Here is a 24117-nt window from a genome sequence, read left to right as displayed (position 1 = left end):
AGTACTGTTTGCTTAGGGCAGTGATGGTCTCTCCTGCAGTGTCTAACACAAAGTGGAGTCCATGTTCTGATAGAGACAATCTCAAATAATAATTTTTATAGATATTGCAGAAACGCTTCACTTCCTCCTTTGCGGAGCCTCAAATGGGAGTTGTCAAGAACAAATTGACCTTGTTCCGCGAAGTCCTCAAGAACTTTATGAGCTTACTTCTCTCATCTGGTAAGTTATGCAGCCTTAGGTTTTGGGTCTGGTTGGTATGTTGAAATCTAGATCTTCTCTAAAATGGAGGTGAAGAGTCTTCAGCTTAGATGGTCTTGACTTTATCTTTCTAGTAAAACACTGGTTTTGTGTTCTTTACAGTGAACTGATGCCTTGCCTGCCAAAAGAGGGGATCTTTGCTGTTGATACCATGCTGAAGAAAGGAAACGCGCAAAATACAGATGGTGCAATATGGCAGTGGCGAGATGACAGGGGTCTCTGGCATCCCTATAACAGGATTGATAGTCGAATAATAGAGGTAGTAATTCCACGTGTTCATGTGGTTGTGCTTAAATGCATGCACCTGTACAGGGAATTCAATGCTTTCTTTATGGTTTTGAAAATCTCAGCCTTGTTCTTTCTGAGTAAGAAACACATGGGTTTCCTCCAACCTCCTGCTGTAATATTGTGTTATTTTGATGTTCAGTAATGGCTGAACTACTGAATTATTGTTCTTATTGTATTTCTGTCACTTTTGTTTTCCTGCTGTGATGTCTCACCTTTCATACAGCTTCCTATTCATTAGGGATTTCTTAACTTTAAACTTTTCCTTGCTTTTAGGCAGCTCATCAGGTTGGTGAGGATGAGATCAGCCTGTCTACGCTTGGGCGTGTCTATACTATTGACTTTAACTCTATGCAGCAAATAAACGAGGATACTGGAACAGCACGTGCCATTCAGCGAAAACCAAACCCTTTAGCCAATACAAACACTAGTAAGTACAGCTCAGGATGCCAGGGTTTCTTGTGATGGCAAACCTCTGGGTTACACAGCACCCTGTGACTTTGCTGATAGGTTTTTGTGGCTTCTGTGGAAGGTCAAACTGTTCTGATTTACATGAATGAAGGCAGCTTTACAACAAATCTTGAACTGTTGCAATATATTCTTTTTAACATGCAAACTCTCTTTCTGGGAATAAAAAACACATTAAATGTTGCAGGAGCTGGGGGTTATTTCTGGCTTGGGATTTTCTGAAACAGTTTTCTCATGCAGCCCTTTTATTTAGTGAAGGCTGTGTGAGGAGTTCTTAACTATCATACAGAAATCTGTAAGAAAACTGAAGAAAAAAGATTTGACTCCTTTAAAGTCCTACTTTGTACCTACATCAGTTTGACTTCTGGTTCTTAAATTGTCTTCAATTCAAGAGCTAAACTAATGCAGCTTTAAAAATGACAGTATTGATCAGAGCAGAGATGCAAAGAACTGTGCAGTGATTTCTTTACAATTTCTCACAGGTGGACATTCAGAATTGAAGAAGGATGATGCTCGAGCACAATTAATGAAAGAGGACCCAGAACTGGCAAAATCCTTTATCAAAACGCTGTTTGGTGTTCTTTATGAAGTATATAGTTCTTCAGCTGGACCTGCTGTTAGACACAAGTGCCTTAGAGCAATTCTTAGGATAATTTATTTTGCTGATGCTGAACTTCTGAAGGATGTGCTGAAAAACCATGCTGTTTCAAGGTGAGTTTAACCATTGTGCATGGAACTAATTTTGAGCTTACAACTCAAACTTGTGGTTACTTTTTTTGAATTATGTCTTCTAGGGGAACACTGTATTTTTAAGTTCTCATGTATTTGTTTTCTAAAAGCTAAGGCTGCCAGCTCTTCACAACTTAATTGCATCTCAGATTTTGCAGTAGATGCAACGTCTAGGTGTTATTAGTTACTTAGATACCTATATGATTGTGTGTACTGGTCATGTCTAATAGTACCACTTCCTGTTTTTTGATTTCTTAAACTTTTTCTGAGGACAAGATGACTTTGGAGGTAGTAGTGCAACCAGTAACAGACTTGCATGGCATTCAACTAATACATTGTATTGATGAAACCTCTCCTTCACGACATGCCATAAAGTTAAGATGCGATTAGCAAATCAACTCATCAGTTTTTCAATGGTAGTACAAAGTTCCACAACACAATGTTCTTTAAGGAAGAGAACTTTCTGTTTTCCTTCATGCCAAGTGTAAAAGCTTGGTAAAAGTGATTTAGATGGCAAGAGGACTTTTTCAGTCCTTGTATTTATAGCTTTTGTAAAAACACAACAAAATTTGTTTGCTTTTTGTGTCCATTACTACATATGCAAGATGAACTAACTTGATTTTATTGGGTTCTGTTGAAACAATAAAAGATATAAAGACAAATCTAATAATCTCTGTTTTAGTCATATTGCCTCTATGCTGTCAAGTCAAGACCTGAAGATAGTTGTTGGAGCCTTGCAGATGGCAGAGATTTTGATGCAAAAATTACCTGACATTTTTAGTGTTTACTTCAGAAGAGAAGGTAAATCTTGCTTTCCTTTTTTAATTCCTCTTCACCAGCTTGTTTAGTATTATAAAAGCGTGTGTAAGCGGAGAATCCACATTCTTTAACTCCCATTCTATGTCCCCAAAGCTGTAAAGTTAATATTGTTCTTCAATAATAAAGGCAAATCCCTGCAAGCTGTTGCTGTCTGACTGAGGAGGAGCTGACCAAGACTTCGGAGGAGACAAGCTTGTTTTCTCTGCATCTGGTACAAGTTTGGACAGGCTTATTGAATGCTACTGAACTTTTATTTAGTCTGAAGATGGCTGGCTGAAATTACATAGATAGTCTTATTGGACAAAGCTGATGTCTCTCTGGCAGGAACTCTTTGTTATGATTTAGTGGGGATTTTTAGGTTTCTTTAGGTACTCTTCATGCTGCTGTCTTTTTAAGCTGTATAAGTCAAGTTTTTCAAGAAAGGGTTGAACTGCTTTTAAAACTTTGTATTGATGAATGGGGTGAGCTAATGCTGCTGTAGTCATAACAGAGCTTCTAATAACAGACTTATGCCTTTTCAAACACATTTGTCCCCATCCTCTTTCCCCTAGAAAACCCCACAACCAAACCAACCCACCAAACGTTATTTGTTCTTTCTCAAAGGGGTGATGCACCAAGTGAAGAACTTAGCAGAGTCTGAGGCTTTGCTAACGAGCCCACCGAAAGTATGCACTAATGGATCAGGAACGCTGGGTACCACTACAACAATAGGTACTGGAACAGCCACTGCTGCCAGTAATGCAGCTGCTGATTTGGGCTCTCCCAGCTTACAACACAGCAGGGAGGATTCCTTGGATCTGAGCCCACAGGGGTAGGTGCATTATTTGTTGTGAAGGATCTGTGGGTTTTTTGTTTGTGGATTGCTTGTTTGTTTCTGAAGAAGCCTCAACTGACACTGCCTGCTACGCTGTTTTCTGCATTTTGCTGTGCCTTTTTCTTTAAGGAAAGAATATGGAGTTGTGCTGAAGCTATTGATGGGTAGTTTTGATTCATTTTAAATGAAAAAAATAAAAAGACTAGTGACATGGTAGTAAACAATGTAATGATCTGAAACAATCCATGCTGTTTGGGGAGAGGCTGGAGCAAGCCAAGAGCAACAGCTGTAGTCTTATAACTCTTGAGGACAGAGTGATCCTTTCAGAGAAAGAATAGCTATGGTCAATGGTTCCTTTCTGCTGGAGACCGGGGGGGGAAAAAAGTCATCTCGAAGTTATTTTGTTGAAATGCAAACAATTCTCATGTAGGAATTAAATGATTGTTATGTTACCCAGTTAACCTTTATTTTAAAGATGAAATGTTTATTTTAATGTATTAGCACAATAAAGGAAATTCAGCTCAAACTAGAGTTGAAATATGTGAACTTAGGAAGTGTAGAGCTTTAGCAGTAACTCCATAGATTGTTGAAAATGTGTTTTGGGGCTGTAATGGGGGAAGCAGGTTACATCCTCAGTGAATTTTGGTGTCTATTCAGTAGAGGATTGTGTTTTTCTTCTTTCTCTTTAGGTGTATTCAGGTAAATGAATATTTAGATGGTTACCCAAAAACCCCATGAAAATTATGAGGAACCTCTATTCAGTGGTACTTGTGGCTGTATTTGGCTGTTTGTAGTAGAAGGGTGGCAGTAAGCAGAACATTTTCTTTCTGGATGGATTAGTTACTTTGTCCTTCTAGTTAAACTAGAATTGAGGTCTCTTTTCCTAGGGCTCATTCTTCCCTTCTGCCCTCCTTGTTATGGGATGGAACCTTTTTATAATCTTGAGGAAATAGCTGGCAGATGCATTTTGAACTGGGGGGGGGGTGTATGTGTGAATATGGTGGATGGAAACATGTTACTGGTTTTGAATTTGGACAGGCGACTGAGTGATGTTCTAAAGAGAAAAAGACTGCCAAAACGAGGGCCAAGGAGACCAAAATACTCTCCGCCAAGAGATGATGACAAAGTAGACAATCAAGGTAAATAATTCTTAAAATGTGATACTCAATCTCCTTTTAAACATGAAAGTAATTATAAAGGCTGGCAAAAGTGCTGGCTGCAATAAACCTGTTGATTCTCTTACTTTTGTCTTGGCTTTCTCTTTGCTTTCAGCTAAAAGCCCTACAACTACTCAATCTCCTAAATCTTCCTTCTTGGCAAGTTTAAATCCTAAAACATGGGGAAGATTAAGCACACAGTCCAACAGTAATAGTATTGAACCAGCACGAACAGCAGGAGTAAGTGGTCTTGCGAGGGCTGCTTCCAAGGATACCATTTCCAATAACAGGTACACACAATTGGAGTACTTCTAGCAGGGTGTTGACTTTGGGGTTGCAGCTACTTCCTTATGATAAGCTAGCGGGCAATTAAGTAGGACCTGTCGAAATTTGAGCTTCACTACTGTTAAAATAACTCTGGAAGATGAACCAAGAAATTAAGATGGAGGGCATAACGTCATAATGGCTTCAATTGGCGTGCTGGGAGAAAAATGGGAGAAGTGAGGGGGGAAAATGGTGCAAGAAGTAATCTGTAGAGAATAGACCTTTACTGTATTGGAGTAAGAGGAAATGTTTTTTGGCCGCGACTGCTATTAAACATGGGGAAAACGATACCCGGGCTGTATTTAGTTGTAATGTTAGAGTATGCAAATGCTAAGTGTGGCCACATGCCTTTGGTGTGCTTCTTTACAGAGAAAAAATTAAGGGCTGGATCAAGGAGCAAGCCCATAAATTTGTAGAACGTTATTTTAGTTCTGAAAACATGGATGGAAGCAATCCTGCACTAAACGTATTACAGAGACTTTGCACTGCAACCGAACAACTCAACCTCCAGGTTAGAAATGGCAAATTGTTTGGAGTGGGGATGGGAATGGAAGCAGCAGAAGTATTTAGAAGGAAACTAAAGGGAAGCAGGCCATTTTAGGCAGTATAGCTGGTATTTTAAGCATAGCTTTTATTATCCTAAGTGATGATACAATGTTTCTTAACTTGCAGTGGTTTGCTAGGGACTTTATTAGATTTAATATGTAAGCTCTGACACTTTGGATAAATGATCAACTTTAATGCGTATTCTTGATTCCTGGTGATGTCACTTGCATCACATTTTATTTCATATTTAGTAATTTTACAGTTGTTAAGGGTTGACTTTATAACCAAAGAAAAACAGAGTTTATAATAAGAACTTTGGGATGGGGAGAGGACAAGAGGAAGCTAGCATATTGTTGAAAGGATAAAAGAAATACAAGTTGGGCCAAAACTGCTAGCAACTCAAGAATGTCTAAAGTAGCTAAACAGTTGAGTTATGTTCTGTGCTTTGAACTAAGCAATCATTACAATATGACACTCTCCCTCCCATCTCTAGCACAGATGTCATATAAAATACATACTAATCTGAGTTTTAGGTGGGTTTTTTTTTCTATAAACTCCCATTTGGAGCTCATATTTATGTTGTGTGAGACATAAGTGGTACCTTGTGTTTCTCTTAAAACAGGGAAATGTAGTTATTTTCTATTTAAGAGAAGACATTATAGCTAAGTTGTTTGTCCTCAGATTATTCACCCTTATGTAGAGCTACTATAGACTTGAAACTTTCCCTTTTTTCTGTCTCTTTAGAGCAGTAGGAAGAAGAATAATCTTCTTTAAGCCCTTAATAACTGGCAAGTAAAACACTGACTTCATATTTTTCAGGTGGATGGTGGAACAGAGTGCCTTGTAGAAATCCGTAGCATTGTCTCGGAGTCTGACGTCTCCTCATTTGAAATCCAGCATAGTGGGTTTGTTAAACAACTGCTGCTTTATTTGACATCTAAAAGTGAGAAAGATGCTGTAAGCAGGGATATCAGATTGAAAAGATTTCTTCATGTATTTTTTTCTTCTCCAGTAAGTGTTCTTGCTTATTTTTTTTTTGTCTGTCTTAGTTGTTTTTCTCTCAAACAGTACTTACCTGACCATCTGAGAGGTTCAGCCATGGCCTTGACTTAAAGGTGGAGGTTGGAAGGAATGTTTTGTTTATGCCTAAGCTGTGTAACAGTACTACTTTCACGGGATTCTAGGTTTTCACAGGTGATAAACATTTTAGAATACCCTGTAATTACAGAATATTCCACATGACAGTGGAAAAAAATGTTTTAAAATGGCCAGTTGTCCGTGTCTTAAACAACTTAAGTTGTTCTGGACTTCTAAGAAGTTGATATGGAAAGAGTTTGGACAGTAATCTATCCCCTTGCTCTCTTTAGTTGTATATCCTGCAAGAAATTAGATTGTCCTGATTTTAAAGGAAAAAAAAATGGAAGAGAGAAAGCAGGTAACTACAGCTTCCATGAAGTTTATTGCTCGTGGTTAGTGGTAAATGTTTAAAATCTGTAGGGCTATTCAAATGAAATCAGAAGAGAAAAATGTCTTCTTTGAAACAGATCTTCCACAAACTTGTGTCATCTGGTCATCCTGATACCACTGCTGCTTTAAGTGAGAGCAGTGATTTTTTTTAAATGTCTTTTTTTTTAAACAACATTTATAAATTGTTTAAGATGGATGAATTCAAGCACATAACTGAAAGACTGAAATTGTATTTCAGCTTCCTGGAGAAGAACCCCTTGGAAGATTAGAGCCATTAGAAAATGCACCTTTGTTGGCGTTAGTCCATAAAATGAACAATTGCCTCAGTCAGATGGAACAGTTTCCTGTCAAAGTGCATGACTTCCCTAGTGGAAATGGAACAGGGAGCAGGTAAGGATTAATGCTCAGGTAACAGTTTTGTTGGAAACTTTTGATTTCCAAAACTTATTTAAATGCTAGGAGTTCCAAGAGGTTAATGGAGACTTCTGACACTATTAAAGACAAAAAGATTTACACAGTTGACATTTTTATTCAGTAGAAGATTGAATACTTAACCAAATGTTTGCTTACTATCTCGAAACTTCTCACATAAATTGGAGGTGGATATGTAATTTTAAGTGTGATCTCTAAAGTTAGGCTTCAAAAATTCAGATGTCTTGTGTGTCCCCACGTAACAAGCCCAGGAAAGAAATTCTGTTCATTACTGAAATGCTGATAGTCTTTAATGAAGTAATTTAACTGCTGAGACTTTGTATTGTAACACTAAACTTTGTTATTCAGATAGGTTCGGTTCCCTAGGATGATAGTGAATTGAGCTATAACTGTTGGCTATCAACATACAACTGTAGGTCTGCGCTGTGTCTTAAGATAGATTAAATTTGGAATACAAATTGTTGTTTGCATTTTATGTAATAAATTTGAGTGAAGACCTATTTCTACCTTTTTTTTTTTACTTTTCTGTAATAAATGAATATTTTTTTACATTCTGTGTGGAGCAGTGAGTAAATCTGTTTCAGTAGAAGTTGCATATAAGTTTTGAAAGTATTATGTGGTCCTTGTTGCACTGCAGGTAAACAGACCTGTAAATCTCGAGGCATGAGCTGGTCACTAAACAACTTCAGACTTCCAAAGAATGGTCAGTGTAGGCCATGGTCATCAGACCTCAGACTGAGCTTTATCTTAATCCACGTAGCTTCCACTGAAAATCAGGTTTTGTCCAAATTGTGTTCTGGTGTTTTTGTAGAATAAAATTTTTAGTCTGTTCATCCAAGTCCTAATAGCTTATTTTTAGGGAAATAGGCTGACAAGTAATACTCTGTACAAGTGCATTTGTAAATGCATGTATAAGCCTATTTTAATGTCTATTTTTAATGCAGTTATGGTTATTAGATTCTTTTTGTAGCAACTTTTTTCACAAATTATTTTGAGTTTTTCTCTCAACAGAGGATCCCAAGCTTTAAAGTTCTTCAATACGCATCAATTAAAATGCCAACTGCAGAGACATCCAGACTGTGCTAATGTGAAACAGTGGAAAGGAGGACCTGTGAAGATTGATCCTCTGGCTTTGGTACAAGCCATCGAAAGATACCTTGTAGTTAGAGGTATATACATTTATATATATTATACAGGCACATGTGCTTTGCTTCTGGGGATAATCCCTACTGTCAGTGTAGAGTCCATGGAAGTCCCTGAGGATTATACTGAAGAGAAATGAGAGACACCTGTATCTTGCTCAGAGAGGAGGGGGCTAAGGCTGCAGAGAATCTTCCCATCTCTAGACCAAACTTGTTCTTGTTGTAAACAGTTCAGTCTGAATGCTCACAGAAGTATAATCTAATTGACTGTCAGATTGGCAGTAACTCGGCATTTTTGATGCCAGATGTTGATACTGAAATGTTGTTCTAATGTGTCTGAAGCTTACTTTTTTTAACTGATGTATTTTGGATCCGTTTTTAATGGTGGAGTTTGTAAAAGAGCACAGAAGCATTGCTGCATTTCGTGTAAAAACAAATCCGGATGTTTTTCTCCTCTCTTGTCTCAGGCTATGGAAGAGTTAGAGAAGATGATGAAGATAGTGATGATGATGGGTCAGATGAAGAAATAGATGAATCTTTGGTAAGCTTTTGCTCTGAGGAAAAGGGGAGAGGAATGGTGTGGGGAGAGGCTGAAAGAAAAGCTAGCAATAATTTTCCTCTATTGTGTGGGTTTTTTGTTTTCTTCAGGCTGCTCAATTCTTAAATTCAGGGAATGTGAGACATAGACTGCAATTTTACATTGGAGATCACTTGCTGCCATACAACATGACTGTGTATCAAGCAGTTAGGCAGTACAGTTTGCAAGCTGAGGAAGAGAGAGAGTCTACAGATGATGAAAGCAACCCGTTAGGAAGAGCTGGGATTTGGACAAAAACGCATACCATTTGGTAAGTTGGCTAGAGAAATTGGAGGACACCTGCAGTTTCCTACGGGAGTTTACATAAAGAAAACTGGGATATAGCCATCTTGGGTTCTTTTTTCCTCTCTAACCGCGAAGCTTCAGATTTCCTGATGTGCTTGAGATACTTCAGTCTTAGTAAGAATTCATTGTTAGCTACTGACATTCTTTCTAGCTCATGAGCAAAGCTGAACAAGAAATGGTGGATCCTAGATGACACCTGCTAGATGGGCAGAAATCATTGTTAGTGTTAGGTAACCACAAACAATAGAGAATGTATCTGCAGTCTACCAGTAATGGTCAACTTCGTACTTGTAGTTGAATGCTGGGCAGGTATATGTATCCTCTGGCCGTACTTTGCGGGGAGCAGTATTGACCTATGACTGTGCCAAGCACTATAACATTAGCAGTGTCTGTCTTTCTAATTTATTCAAAACAAAAAAATGCCTGCCTTGATTTTTTTTTTTTTGTCTATGCTTTCTTCCTTTCTTCCAGTTCATGTAGCCAAAGGGTCTCCATTTCTTCTTCTCCATGACATACTTTGCTTCTGGGGACTTAGCTTCAAAGGCTGGGTCATATCCAAACACGTTGTTCTTGTCTTTGTACTTTTAACTGTTATTCAAGTTAAATTCTGTTAATTGAAGAACTGACACTTTGATCATTGCTTTTGTTTCCATGCAAGTTAATATTTCACAAACAGATTCTTAACTTTTAATTACTCTTCAGGTACAAACCTGTGCGAGAGGATGAAGATGGTAATAAGGACTGTGTTGGTGGTAAAAGAGGAAGAGCACAAACTGCTCCCACAAAAACCTCCCCTAGAAATTCGAAAAAGCATGATGAATTGTGGCATGGTGAGTGTGTTGCTTTGCCTAATATATTAGATTTGTGAAATTTCTGAAAGGACAGAGTGTTTAGAGACACCGTAGCGTTTCTTTCAAAGCAAGCATAATATAAGTAAAGTAAGCATATATTAATGTATTTATTAACTGAATTGTTTAACTAAGCTGTTGTAGTTAAGTGAATGCCATGACTACTACTACCTAGGCTCTTAATTCAATCTTGAAGACTTCTAACTGATTTGGTTTTATAACGTTGTTTTTTTTCTGCTAGATGGTGTGTGCCCTTCGGTATTAAATCCTCTAGAAGTTTACCTCATATCTACTCCACCTGAAAACATAACATTTGAAGATCCCTCACTAGATGTTATTCTTCTTTTGAGAGTTTTACATGCTATCAGTCGATACTGGTATTATTTGTATGATGTGAGTAGAGCACTTGTGAAATCATTTTCATACTTGATACAGGCAACTCTGTCGTGAAACATTTTAAAACAGCTGCTTTCCCCTGTCTGCCACACGCCACCAAGACAGAGTAATGCAAATGCTGTCATTTTCCCTTACCTGTTTCTCAAACTTCTGGTGAGATGAAAGCTGTTAAGTCTTATAATCAATCATATTTCCTCTGTAGTGTGTTAAAACACAGTTTCCATGCCTTTTGCTTCCTTAAGTTCAAAGAGGAATGTTATTCCTGAAAAGAAGAACAGTAAAAATCAGTTTTTCTTTTCATGGCATAGGTGCTGTATGACCAAAGTGACAGTGGACCTTTTTTTTCCTGTGATAAACAAATAGGAAGCATAAAACCTCTCTCTTAACAAAGGCTTGCCATTTCTTAACAGCCTTTAACTGCAAGTACATTGTTGTTTTGTTTTTTTTTTTTTAACACAGAATGCAATCTGCAAGGAGATAATTCCAACCTCAGAGTTTATCAACAGTAAACTGACAGCAAAAGCAAACAGGCAGCTTCAGGATCCTTTGGTGATTATGACAGGAAACATACCAACCTGGCTGACAGAACTTGGAAAAACGTGGTATGAATGACTTACTCTATAGTTTTTTGCAATATGAAGCACGGGTGCATCACATGAAGGCTTTTGGAAATTCTGTGAGCGTACGATGTAGTCACAGAAGTCTGGCTAAGTTATATAGAGACACTTGGATGAATGTTTATACCTGTATTGCATCCTGTAAACCAAATATAGAGGGATAGAGTTGCCTGGACCACTTCTCACAGGAGTTCCTGAGAAAGTTGAAATGTTCTCATTTAAATAATAGTACTTAATAATTTGGGTCATTTTTTCTCCCGTTAAACTGCTTAATGACATCTTTGTCATAGTGCTACATGTACCTAGGCGTATTCCATATGGTACAAATTATTTTTATTATTCCTAATAAAGTGTTAGAAATATTTTTTATGAATATATGAACTTTTATCAAGCTGTATTCAAGTTACTTTATAGCATCTTGAGACGGAGTATAAGTTGTAAAACTCCTGCACTTGAAAGAATGAGAAATCAGTTGACATTCTTGAGTTTTTCAAGCATGTTAATTGAAGCAATGTTGGTAACAATTGACTGGAAACACGTGCTGTAGGGAAATGATTAGTTTTTTTTCATTTTTAACATTAAGACCTCTTAAGTTTCTTCATAAACATTCCAGATAACAAATGGTGAATGTGAATGTAAGTTCTTATGCAAACATCTGCAGCAGTATTTGTTTTGTAAAACTGCCTTTACGTGTCAGTGGAGGGCTACGATGTTAACATACACCTACCTTTGATAATAGTAGAACCGATAAATTAAAAAAAGAAGGTTTTCTGATTTCTCACAGAAGTTTCTCACAGATAATTTAAAGTGTGTTTTGAAAATGGTTGGATGCAGAGTGTTGGTGCGGCTGTAGACAAGTCATTGTTCTTTGCGTAACCAAGTCAGTCAAGTATTTAGAGTTATTTCTTTGGAAGAGCGTTAAAAGTTTTTGGAAACTTTGTGGTTCCTTCTTATATTGAATTCTGTCTCTAGACTCTTGCTCCTAAATGTTGTAACTAAAACTGAAGTGTGTTTTGGAAGGCTTACTTTGGAGGCTGCTTTCACCACAGTGTTTAATAAAGCACTAATTTCAGGCATACTACACTTCTGTTGCATTTAAACTAAACTGTAGTCATAGATGCTAGTTGGAACTCAGCTAACTAATCCGATGTTCTTTACAGCCCTTTTTTCTTTCCGTTTGATACCCGTCAAATGCTGTTTTATGTAACTGCTTTTGATCGTGATCGAGCCATGCAAAGACTACTGGATACTAATCCAGAAATCAATCAATCAGATTCTCAGGATAGCAGAGTGGCACCACGACTGGACAGGAAAAAAGTAGGTATATCTTATTTAAAAGTGGAACAAACTATCTGTTTATTTTTACTTTGTCTTTAAGAATATAATTGTAAAGAATATTTACTTGTAAAACGTGGGATTTTGATAGCACACGACGAAGGGGAGGTTTGTGTGTTCATTTGAAAGGCCCATTGTGGAAGGCACGCTGCATGGTCAGTGTCTGCCACTGGGTGGCAGAGGGGACCAGAGTATGGCACACTGCCTTCTCCCTTCCTGCCTTGGGCTTGGAGTCTCCGCATAATTTCTGAAGTTGTACTCCAAGAAAGAACTTCAGGTTTTAGGTTACATTAGTGTTATGCCCTTATATTAGTTTGTAAACTTCTATTTTGAAATAGAATTTCAGAGTAATTCAAGCAATAGGATTTAGACAACTAAGTGTTACCTGAATAAACAAACCAGTTCTTACTGTGTTCTGGTAAAGCATTAAACCTTCTGCCACAACATAATAAAAACTAAGCTGTGACTCTTTTAAACTGAGGGAGTCTTGGCTGTCTGCCTTCAGTCTGGAGAGATGTTATCTTAAACTAAGATCTGCTGTACCATATAGATCTGTTATATGATCTTGAATGCCTCTGGCAAAAAAAAGACAAGAAGGCACAAGAATCTAGTTGGACTGGAATAGAGCTTTTAACGTGTAGGAATGGCAGTGCTGTTGTGTTTGTGTGGGTTTTTTTGTTGGGTGTTTGTTTTGGTTTGTTTTTTGGAACCTGCTAGTTTCCTTACTAGAGGATCCGCAAGGGCAAATATAAGGTTATTCCTTTAGCTTGCTGGATTTTGGCATCTTTATTCTGTGTTTTCTTCTTGACGTGTCAGTTTGAGGGATGTAACATCACATGACAGTACTATGTTCTGGTCCTACTGCCAGATTCTTGACATGAGTAGTACCTGTTAGTTATACTGATACATGTGTAAGGCATGGGTTTTCATTTTAATTGAACACTAATTCCAGTCAGTTGTCATGTAGAAGCAAAAACTATTTATCAACGTATAAACTTACAAATTGTTAAACTGTAGAATATTAGTGTGGGGTGGAGAAACTTGCATAACTTTTTTTCCTGTTGTAACTGCCTTGGGAGCTGGGACTTGCAGACATAATTTCACTACTTAAAACTTCTTTAATGTGTAGCGCACTGTGAACAGAGATGAGCTGTTGAAACAGGCAGAATCTGTGATGCAGGATCTAGGCAGTTCAAGAGCCATGTTGGAAATCCAGTATGAGAATGAAGTAAGTAATATCAATGCAGTCTAATTTAACCCCTTTTTACTCAAGATTAATACAAAAAAGCTACAACTTTCATAGAATGACTTGGTCAGACTCTTGGTCTTTCCCATTGCTGGTACCACAAAATTTTATCTATTAATTATCCCTAATCCACTTGGTTCTGATTTTTGGTTGCTAGGAGAAACTTTCTTATCTATTAAATTTCATAATCAGTCTTACTCTGCAGAGCACTTTTGTTTTCTAACTCTAAGCAAACAGCTGTGTGCCTCTCTTCTATAATATCTTTAGGTGCTTAACACTTTTATTCCACTATTATTTCCTCTGATATTCCATCTTTCCAAGCTGTCGCAGTCATATTGTAAATGTTGGTATAGTTTGGTTTTGTAGACGTTTTTGGCAATGCAGTCTTCTCTATAGCACCAAAGTATTATGTTTCTCAGACTAAGTAAAGATTTTGCTATTCAAACTGACCTAATGGACTCATTTATCTCATTCCCCTTCCTCTCCCCGCACCCTCTCCCCCTGAAGGTCGGCACAGGCCTAGGCCCCACGCTAGAGTTCTATGCACTTGTATCTCAGGAACTACAGAGAGCAGACTTAGGCCTTTGGAGGGGAGAAGAAGTGACTTTAGCCAATCCAAAAGGTAAATGTTGCACTACTGAAACTCTCAGTATTGATCTAATATTGAATTGATTAGAAGTTGACTTTAATTACTTGAATGGCTTTGATTGAAACTGCCTTTCAGGTTGTAGTCAGATAATGGCTTCATGATAGCGTGTGATTATCTTTGGCGTTTTGCATCTGAAATGAAACTAGCGGAGTATGTATTGAGCTCTTCTTTTTCCTTTCTTCTTCAACAGGAAGCCAGGAAGGTACGAAGTACATTCATAACCTTCAAGGCCTTTTTGCACTTCCTTTTGGTAGAACAGCCAAGCCAGCTCACATTGCAAAAGTTAAAATGAAGTTCCGCTTTCTGGGAAAACTAATGGCCAAGGCAATCATGGATTTTAGACTGGTGAGAATAAAATGGAAAATTATTCTGATGCATCAAATGAGTAGTTCTGGCTTTGTTGGGGAAAATGTAGCATTAAGAGTTGCATGGAATTATTTTCAGTTCTAGCAGTTTGGGGGGCGATGGAGGGAGACATACAGAGACAAACTTTTCAGTAGGAGGACGGTAGTGTATGTTCAGGATCTTTACAGGAGCTGTTGAAATCATAGCGAAAAAAGGAACTGTTGCCTGCCGTGTTGCAGTCTCTCTCCAGTCTTCCTTCAAGATCATTTTGGGCCTGTTATTCCAGCTGCTCGCTTGCTGATTGCTCCAGAGTATACACACTAGGCAGTCACTTGTGTTTTCTTGACAGTATATTGCTCAGGTCAGTGCACTCAGACACTGTTGTTTGGTGTGCAGCAGAACTATGAATTAGTAAATAGTATTCTAGATCTAGTCAAGAGAGAAAATAGGAAAAGGTACAGTTTTGGAAGACAGTTCAATACCAAACAATGTTTTGATTTCTAGGTGGACCTTCCTCTTGGACTTCCTTTTTATAAATGGATGCTACGACAGGAAACTTCCTTGACATCACATGACTTGTTCAGTATTGATCCAGTAGTAGCCAAATCAATATATCACCTTGAAGATATTGTAAGACAAAAGAAAAGACTGGAACAAGACAAAACACAGGTGGGAAAGTAACCCTAAGAATGGAAGACTACATCTTCACATATTTGGATTTTATGAAATAGCCGTAATTGAGAGTGTATGATAGTGCTGATGGTAACGGCAATAGTGACTTCCTAAAAGGAGTAGTTTTAATGTGATTAAATCAGTGGCTAATAATATAATGTGGTCTTTTTGTAGTGTAGACTCTAACATCAGAAGTTCATTATAGGCTTCTTCTGTGTTATTAAACATAGGCTAGAAATGGCTAAAACTGCCAAATGCTTGCCTAAGGGAAGTTCTCCTTTTGGTTCCCTTAGAAAAGACTAACCAATTTCAATATCAGAAGAAAAAAATCTATCCTTGCTTTTTGGACGTTCATAAGGCTTGGCTTTTTTATAAGTTGGTTTAGTGAAACGTTCGGGTTTTTTTTAGAAGTGCCTTTTGTGGTTTTTTTTTTTTCCTCCCCCACTGAAGAGCTGTATGCATAACTGCTGTAAACTGGCCTCATATGTGAGCATACAGGTTCTTTTATACATCTGGAAGAGTCTTAATTTTTCAAGGTTATTCACTCGTAGCTGAAAATAGTACCACTCGCTGTTGCAGAGTAGCTATAAAAGGTCTTTGGTGTGAATGTTCTTTCTTGGATCCACCATTAATGTATGGTAGGTGATAATAATTTATACTCCAATGCATCTGCTTTGTTACCAGTAAAGTTATTGCAAACTTATGGGCCTTCTTCGCTCGTCCTCACTGTCTTGCTCTCTCTCCTTGATCACTGCTTTTAATTTCCCAACAAGAATTTGAAAAACCTGAAACCTGGTGGGTGGAGGCTAAAAACTGTCAGTATGCGTGCCAAATATGAATGCTGTTAACTATGCTGAGGGAAGCCATAGCCTAAGAGCCTTAGCATATTACTTATCTTTCTCTTGCAGTAGTATTTTCGAAATAAATTATATGCAATAAGTTAAAGGAATTCCAAAATTGCTAGAAAAAAGTGTTCTGTTCTCATCTTTCAAGTTTATTGATAGATTTTGGGCTGCCTTGGTTTACTGTTATGTGTGAAAAATACAGAAGGAAAACAAGGAGTACTGTAACAACATTAATAGTAATATCCTTATAGGAATGTGGACTTAGTATTACTCCTAAAGCAGTTTTAACATTTTGGACAAGTTCATGTGAATGAGTTGTTCTCCTTGGCTTTTGCTTCCTATTTTCTAGACCAAAGAAAGTCTACAGTATGCATTGGAGGCCCTGACGATGAATGGCTGCTCAGTTGAAGATCTAGGACTGGACTTCACACTTCCGGGGTTTCCTAACATAGAGCTGAAAAAAGGGGGAAAAGATACACCAGTTACTATCCACAATTTAGAGGAATATCTGAGAGTACGTAAAAGCAAAGTTGGAACTAACATTTTGTCAATTGCTTCTCACCTTACTCCCAAGCAGTTAGTTTCTGTTCATGAACTGGGCACAGCAATAATTTTCCTGCTGATTGCTTCTACATTGGTTTATTACTACAGAAAAACTGGTTGAATTCTGGTCAACACACCTGACTGGAAAATTTTATAGTACAGAAAAATCTGGCTTATACAGAATGAAGTTGTCAGAGGTATGTCTTTGGATAAATGCGCTGTAGTAATTAGAATAATTTGAGCTGTGGACTTTAAAAATCTTTTTAACAAGTTCCCACATCCAGTTATCATCATGGTTTGTTTGCAACAGTGATTTAGCACCTGCTACCCATACTGCAATGAGCTTGAAACTGCTATAATAGTAGAGATGTTTTCTGGAGTCAAACTTAGGTAAACATTTCCTCGGTTGTGAGTTAAAATCAGAGCAGCAGTATTTCTTAAGAGAAATAAACAACAAAACAAACCACGGAAACCAAACAAAAAAACCCACCCAAACCATAAAAAATAGTTAAGGAACAGGTAACAAACCAGTGCTGCGGTAAGTTGACAGGACACCTGCATAATGATTTATTTATATGTCAGAAGGAAAATAAGATCTCGAAGAACAAGAGTGATACTGCTGAACAAAGGTAGGAATGTTTTTATGTATGAAAGTGTTAAAGGGAATAAGTTAAAAACAGCCCGAATAAGAGATGAGCAAAGTCACAAAGAATACAACATTACCACGTGAAGTCATGAGTGGGATGAAGGGTAATAATAATTGATCGCATCATGAAAAAGCCATTATTTCAGTTCTTAAATAATGCATTTTCGGAGCAGGCTGGTCTGCCAGCTCCATTCTGAGGACTGTTAAGATTTTCAAGCACTGATGATAAACATTTGGACATGTCTGGTGTTTTGGTAGGAATGATTCAGTTGGGCATATAAGCTACTAGATAGCAACTGAACTTTGCAGACTTATTCCATAATGCTTACAACTGACTATTGAGCAATTGCTGTTTGTCTTCCAGATTCAAGCTGTCGTGCACATATCCAGTTCTTGCATCTTTGTTTGAAAGCAAATTCTGCTAGTCAAGAACCATTTATAAAATAAAACTTTTTGTATATAAAGATGTTCAGACTTATAGATGTGCTGTGCCAGCAGCCATAGTTTGTTAGAAACAGCATTTGCAGTCTCTACTTACCAAGGAAAGCTGAGCAAGGTTGCTTTCAAGCCTCATTTTTGTACAGCTTGCAGTCAGTTATTTGTTTTTTTTCTTCTAAGTAACACCTATCAGGTATCTGATACGCTCAGAAAGGCTTGTGGATGGCTCAGATGTCCTGTAGTTGTTCTATTGCAGGCCTCTGGCACTGTGAAGGAAAAGCAGATCACTACAGAAGCCTTGCTCTCTGCTTCTTTCTAAGCAACTTTTGGGACCGTTTTCTTTAAAGAATGGTCGTGTGGTTTTTCCATCCTTGTCTTTTATATTCTTACCTCGTTTAAAGGAGACTTTAAACTACACCCCAGTGATTAGCATTACAAACTTGACGTCAAGGAAATGGGAAAGATTTCAGAGAGAAAATGAGTGTCGTCTGTATCATGAGTATGATGAATTGCAATTTAGAAACAGTGTATTTAATTTATCAGCTGGCCTGTACAGCTCCCTGTGGGTCAGCTGCCCTGTGCTTGAAAATGTCATTTTTTGTTAAAATCTTGAGTGTGGATTACCATTAACGGTAGTTTATGAGGCTAGAATATTCTACTGTTCCTTTTCATGCCTCTCCTGCAGTCATGTCATTCCACCTCCCTTTTTCCCCAAGGATGGCTCCCACTGGAGTTGCCTTTATCAGAACTATTTCAGCTACCAGTATATTGAAAGTCTTTTTTCTCTCTCTTTTTCTCTGCCCTGTACTATTAAGAAAGAGGGCAACTTGCTTGTTCTAACTTTGTGGACAAAAAGTCTCTTTTTTGCCTAGCAATGTGGTCTGCTCTTTTGAGTCCACAAGGATTCAGTGCAGCTTCCTTCTGCCACAAAAGCAATCAGAATTCTAAGTAAGTTACTCTGCTGCTAAAATAGCTATAGAATGTTCTGTGTTATAGGAGGCTACAGAAGGGCCTTCTGTGCTGCTGGTGCTTCCTAACCTGATGTGTTAGAGTAGGACTGTTTGTTTCCTGAAATTCAATGCCTGACTCTCTGATGGGAAAGCTTGTCAACAGATCCGAATAGGCTTTCATATTGGAGAGCTTTCTGGAGCGAGTAACTTTTCAATTATCTGGACAGATTTAGGTACTTGCTTCAGCAGTACAGCAGAGTAGATGAGGTTTTTAATCATATTCAGATGCATCTTTAGATGTCTTTAAAGCTTTTGTCAGCATTTAGTACATAAAAACTAATAGCTGTGTGTTGACAATGCATCTCTTACAACCTGCCTTCATTTCCTGCTAGCGTTGAGAGTACCCAAGGCAGGCGTAGTCATCAGTAGCACTCACTGACAAAAGGCTCTGAACTTGGCATGCAATCTGCCATGTGTAATATAACTCTTAATTTGGTGAAGAAAGACAGGCTGCAGGAGATTTGAAAGAAAATTGGTCTTGTTTGTGTCACATCCCTTTCCTTCCCCCCCCCTTTGATTGTTTGTGCTGTCCACTTTAGAGGGAGTGACTGCAGATACAAAACCAAAACAAAACATGCCCCTTCCTCCCAGCCCCCTAGAAAGCCTAGACTACTGGCTTTCTGTCTTCTTGTCTTATTCTTAACCGTGAAGGGAAGCTACTTCTTTTTCTCCCCTGTGTATTCTTAAAATATTAAGCTATTTAATAGAGCAATAAGACTAAAGTTACTTTTTGTAACTATATATTAGAAAAACGACCCGTGTGTTTCCAAGGGGGAAGGAAATATAATACTGCCATAACATCTTGAGGGTTTTTGTTTCAGGTGCCCAATTTTAAATGGCTATCAGTGTACAGAGAAAACATTTAGGTTAGACTTCGAGAAATATCTAACAAATGTTAACGTTTATTTTCAAATATTTCATTAAATGGGTTCAGTTTAACCAGCTATTATGAATTTTGTGTATTAACCTTGTTTTATGAAAAATAAAGGCAAATAAGTTGTTTCAAGTCTGCCTGACTTGCTTGTTTAGGGTATTCTAAATATGGGGTTGTTTGGACTTCAAATGCCACTTGCTAAATTGCAATGACAAACAGCATGAGAAAGCTATAACGAAAAAAGAATCCAACGAATTTGGTGACTGTTGCACTGCATTTGTATGCATGCAGCAGGATGAGTTTAGGAATTAAGGTAGAATGAGGCAATGCTGTAGAGCAGCTCCATAAATCCAAGGTCAAACTGTGCCACAGCTGCCGTGAGTGTATGGCGGGGCTCCTGTAGAGGGTTTTTCCGCAGCTGTAGTCTTTTGTACAGTATTGATCATTCCATGCTTCCTTTGTTGAAGTGAATATCTTCTGTTTTTCCTCCTCTGCAGTTGGTTATATTCTGGGCACTAAATGAAGGTGTTGCAAGACAGTTTGATTCATTCAGAGATGGATTTGAATCAGTCTTTCCCCTCAGTCACCTTCAGTACTTCTATCCTGAGGAGGTTGGTAAACATGTTTTTGTTAATGTTTTTATAACCTGATACTTATGTGTATGGACAGTCTGAACCTGGGGGTAGTGTGTTTGGGACAGTGATTACATTACATTTCTGATGCATGTCAGTAAAATTTAGTGTCTTTTAAACTATGTACAGAAATGTTAAAGATTTCTATGTTTGATGTTTGCTCACTTGATGATTGTATTATCAAATGCTCTATTTTCTTTAAAATTGAGTCTTCCTGGCTTTATTTGAGGAAAGCGCTTACATTTCTATACGCAGCCTCTCTGTATTCACATGGATACTTTAATTCCTTGTGTTGTAGGGGCTCTTAACAGCTATAGATACAGACATTGATGCTACCTGGATGCTTTACTAAGGAAAAAAAAAAAAAGCATTATAGTCTTTTTAGTGAAGCTTTAGACAGTAAGAGGCGATTCAAGGAATCGGTTGGTCTTGTCTTGGCTCTTACCACCCACCATATCAATTTCCTTGTACAATTGTCAAACTTAAGTGGACTGAATTTAAACAGTGATGGTTTTCTGGACTAGAAGAGAAAATATTTTATTAATCTTCTTCTGGGAGTTTATTTGAAGACTGTACATTGAAGGATTTGCTTACCTTTATAAACTTAGACCTTTAACTTCATGGAGAAATGCTAAGCATGCTCTGAAGCAGTGTGTTAGCCAAGCCTTCATGTTACTCTTTTGTTCTTGGTGCTTCGCATCGTGAGAGACCCTTAAAGATGATATCTGTAGCTGCTCAGAGTGATTCCTCTTCATGCTTCTCTTGGTAGTACTCTTTGAAAGTAGTACCACCACCTTTCTGCAACAAATTTAAGGCTAGTAAAAAATGGCGGAGTATTCTATTTTCTCCAGTGTTTTACCCCAATGTATCTGGTTTGTGGCATATGTGATGCTGTTCTTCTGTCTTGTCATTGTTTGGCGTACTTTGCTCACTTCTGCTTGGAAGTGTTAAAAGGGACACTGGTCTGTTGCTAATCTGCTACTGCAGTTGATCAACATTAAGTTGTAGGCGTCGTGTGAGAGAGAAGGTATTTTTTCCTTGATGGAATATACGCGTGTGATCTAAAGTTCTGTTGTTGATGGCTATCCAACCACTTGAATCTTGTTACAAACCATTACTAAACTATTGGAAAGAACTACAAAGGTTCTTTTGTTCATTAATAGAACAGCTGTGTGTGTCAAACCTCTGGTTCATTAAGGTTGGAGCTCTACAACTCTTCATATATTCTAGGAGAGGGTAGAAACTTCTAATGTTTAGGCTGTAGCCAGTCATCTCTGCTTGCCCAAGTGCCTAGGAGGAACAGGCAAAACAAAGTACAGAACTGCTCTCTGACAGGTACATCTCTGTGTAATGATTGTTTTTTTTCTTTTCTCTCAAAATGCAGCTCAGAGTTCTAAAAAGCAAGTGTAAACATTTGTTCTTCCCATTGCACTCGACTTAGGTAAAAATTGTGAGTTAAGGCATTTTTTGGTTTTCTAGTGTAAATTGCTTTTTTAATTCCTTGATTTTGGATTTTGCAGTTGGAGCAGCTCTTGTGCGGCAGTAAAACAGACACTTGGGATGCCAAGACTTTGATGGAATGTTGCAGGCCAGATCACGGTTATACACATGACAGGTGATATAGTGTTGGTCTTGTTAAAAAATCAATAAATATTAGCACTAGAAAACAGGTGTTTAAATAATCTTGATACACTTTTATTCAACCTAAAGGAATGATATGAAATTTATTTGAATATATTCATACTGCACTGAATAGGAATCTGATGCAATTATTTAAACTAAAAATAATAATAGCTTGCTTTTTTCCTTCCTTAGTCGAGCGGTGAAGTATCTCTTTGAAATTCTCAGCAGCTTTGATAGTGAGCAGCAAAGACTGTTTCTTCAGTTTGTGACGGGCAGCCCCAGACTGCCTGTAGGAGGTAGGTTTTGCTTATTGCCTGTTGCTATATATAAAATCAGTGTTATTAATGCATTTCAGGTCGTGCTATAGGAAAAAATCACTTAGCTGTGTAGTTTATAGGTTCGCACTCATTTGACACTTGTAATTTGAGAAATGGCTTGATAGACTTCATGTAGTTCTCTATAAACTTTGTGTTCATCCCATCCCACTTGATTCAGTTGACTCTCTCCAGGTTTAAATCATGTTACCGGGTAACCTATTGGAGGGCAGAAAATAGTTCATAACTTAAAACTGAACCCCTTAATACTGTATTCCTTTGCTAGAGGAACATTAGGTTATAACAACAAAAGAACCCAATGCATTGCTACCTGGGGGCAATAATCTCGTCTAGAAAGGAGACAATACTACCATAGTGATAAACTTTCATGTCTCATCTTTTTGAATGTCAGATTTTAGATGAGAGGCAGTGAGGAAAACAGAGGAATCTACTGTCTTTGCTAGGGACAATTATAGAATACGCATTGCTATATTTTCATGCTTTGCAAGTGAAAGCAGAGTTCATGCATTTGTTCCATTACTTGCATTCTTTGGGGCTTGGGGCAAAGAGTTGATTTAAAGAAGATAAATAAAAAGAGCTCTTGGGGAGATGGTGCAGACGAGATTAAGGGTTAGGAGTGTAAAAACGTTACGTGGAGAGAAAAAAATAATCTACCACAGTCATAGATAATTTCCAAGAATCGTAAAAAATGTGTATGAAACCAACAAATTCTTCAAAATGGTATGTTTGGAATAGGTCTTTTTTTGCACATGCAGAACACAGAATTAAAAGTAGATGTGTCTAGCTTGCTTATTTTTTAATTCATCTTGGAAAACTAGTCTACAGATAGGTTTCTATGGCCAAGTAGCATAAAGACTGAAAATGCTATGTTCTAAGCTTTTAAAAATATAGATGAAGAGTTCAGTTGTCAGCTGTGTGCTGCTGTCACTGTTAGATGTCTGTAGTATTGACTGTGACTTTTCAAGAGAAACAACTCTATTCCTAATGTCTTTTCTCATTATAGGCTTTCGAAGTTTGAATCCTCCCCTGACAATTGTGCGCAAGACATTTGAGTCTACAGAGAATCCAGATGATTTCTTACCCTCAGTAATGACTTGTGTGAACTATCTCAAATTACCGGACTATTCAACTATTGAGATAATGCGTGAAAAACTCTTGATAGCTGCAAGAGAAGGGCAGCAGTCATTCCATCTTTCCTGATCACAATGAAAAATACAATGTCTGCCTGTTACAGCAAAAGAGAAACTCGTGATTCTTTTCTAAATATATCACCTGAATCAAGGAAACGTGTTACGCCTTCTTGTTGTAGAAAAACGGCTTGCAGATTATAAACAAAGACACTTGGTTGATATTCATTAAAGGCCCCTATGGACTTAGTGATCAGGCCCTAAAAGTTGTTGTGACAAGGTTTCTTTAGCAAGTTCTTGTTTAAATTATCATTTATTTGATGAGTGAAGTTTTTAACTTGCTTTGCTGTGTGAAATTTAAAAAGGGATGTTTTTCCAGGCTGGAACAATAAATGTCGCTGTGCAGTTTAATACTGGGCTGTGTGTATCCATCTAGCTAAGTCTGAAGTTTTTCTTCCAAAGACAACTTTTGTACATAAGTACAGAAATTAAAATACACCATGTATTTGACGAATCTAGTTTAGTAGACTAGTTCTGTGTACCCTCACCTGCCTCTAATTTTACCCATCCTCATGTATTGTCTGATGTGCAATTCACTTGGTTCTTTTTGTG

At 37.7% G+C, this 24117-nt stretch overlaps 1 protein-coding gene across 6 annotated transcripts in view; it reads left to right on the top strand.

Annotated features, from left to right (window-relative positions):
• The window catches only part of TRIP12 (thyroid hormone receptor interactor 12), a 74285-nt gene extending 50270 nt beyond the window's left edge, over window positions 1-24015 (top strand). For 4 of the 6 annotated variants that reach the window (XM_054073931.1, XM_054073927.1, XM_054073932.1 and 1 more), the window contains 27 exons: window positions 102-219; window positions 361-517; window positions 820-973; window positions 1494-1722; window positions 2423-2541; window positions 3163-3370; window positions 4412-4512; window positions 4646-4820; window positions 5224-5365; window positions 6220-6411; window positions 7106-7257; window positions 8296-8468; window positions 8909-8982; window positions 9090-9289; window positions 10027-10154; window positions 10414-10565; window positions 11028-11170; window positions 12346-12502; window positions 13650-13748; window positions 14274-14388; window positions 14606-14760; window positions 15265-15429; window positions 16627-16791; window positions 20286-20399; window positions 21941-22035; window positions 22236-22339; window positions 23382-24015. In XM_054073931.1, the coding sequence (XP_053929906.1) occupies window positions 102-219; window positions 361-517; window positions 820-973; window positions 1494-1722; window positions 2423-2541; window positions 3163-3370; window positions 4412-4512; window positions 4646-4820; window positions 5224-5365; window positions 6220-6411; window positions 7106-7257; window positions 8296-8468; window positions 8909-8982; window positions 9090-9289; window positions 10027-10154; window positions 10414-10565; window positions 11028-11170; window positions 12346-12502; window positions 13650-13748; window positions 14274-14388; window positions 14606-14760; window positions 15265-15429; window positions 16627-16791; window positions 20286-20399; window positions 21941-22035; window positions 22236-22339; window positions 23382-23578 (3983 nt within the window). In that variant the 3' untranslated portion in view covers window positions 23579-24015. The remainder of the gene's footprint in view (window positions 1-101; window positions 220-360; window positions 518-819; window positions 974-1493; window positions 1723-2422; window positions 2542-3162; window positions 3371-4411; window positions 4513-4645; window positions 4821-5223; window positions 5366-6219; window positions 6412-7105; window positions 7258-8295; window positions 8469-8908; window positions 8983-9089; window positions 9290-10026; window positions 10155-10413; window positions 10566-11027; window positions 11171-12345; window positions 12503-13649; window positions 13749-14273; window positions 14389-14605; window positions 14761-15264; window positions 15430-16626; window positions 16792-20285; window positions 20400-21940; window positions 22036-22235; window positions 22340-23381) is intronic. The other 2 variants (XM_054073929.1, XM_054073933.1) reach the window with 1 other exon arrangement.
• Window positions 24016-24117: the final 102 nt, after the last annotated feature.

Source organism: Cuculus canorus, chromosome 9 (assembly GCF_017976375.1).
Source record: "Cuculus canorus isolate bCucCan1 chromosome 9, bCucCan1.pri, whole genome shotgun sequence".
NCBI classification, from domain to species: Eukaryota; Metazoa; Chordata; class Aves; order Cuculiformes; family Cuculidae; genus Cuculus; species Cuculus canorus.
Note: the sequence above shows the minus strand (reverse complement) of the source record. Positions and strands in the feature narration are given on the sequence as shown.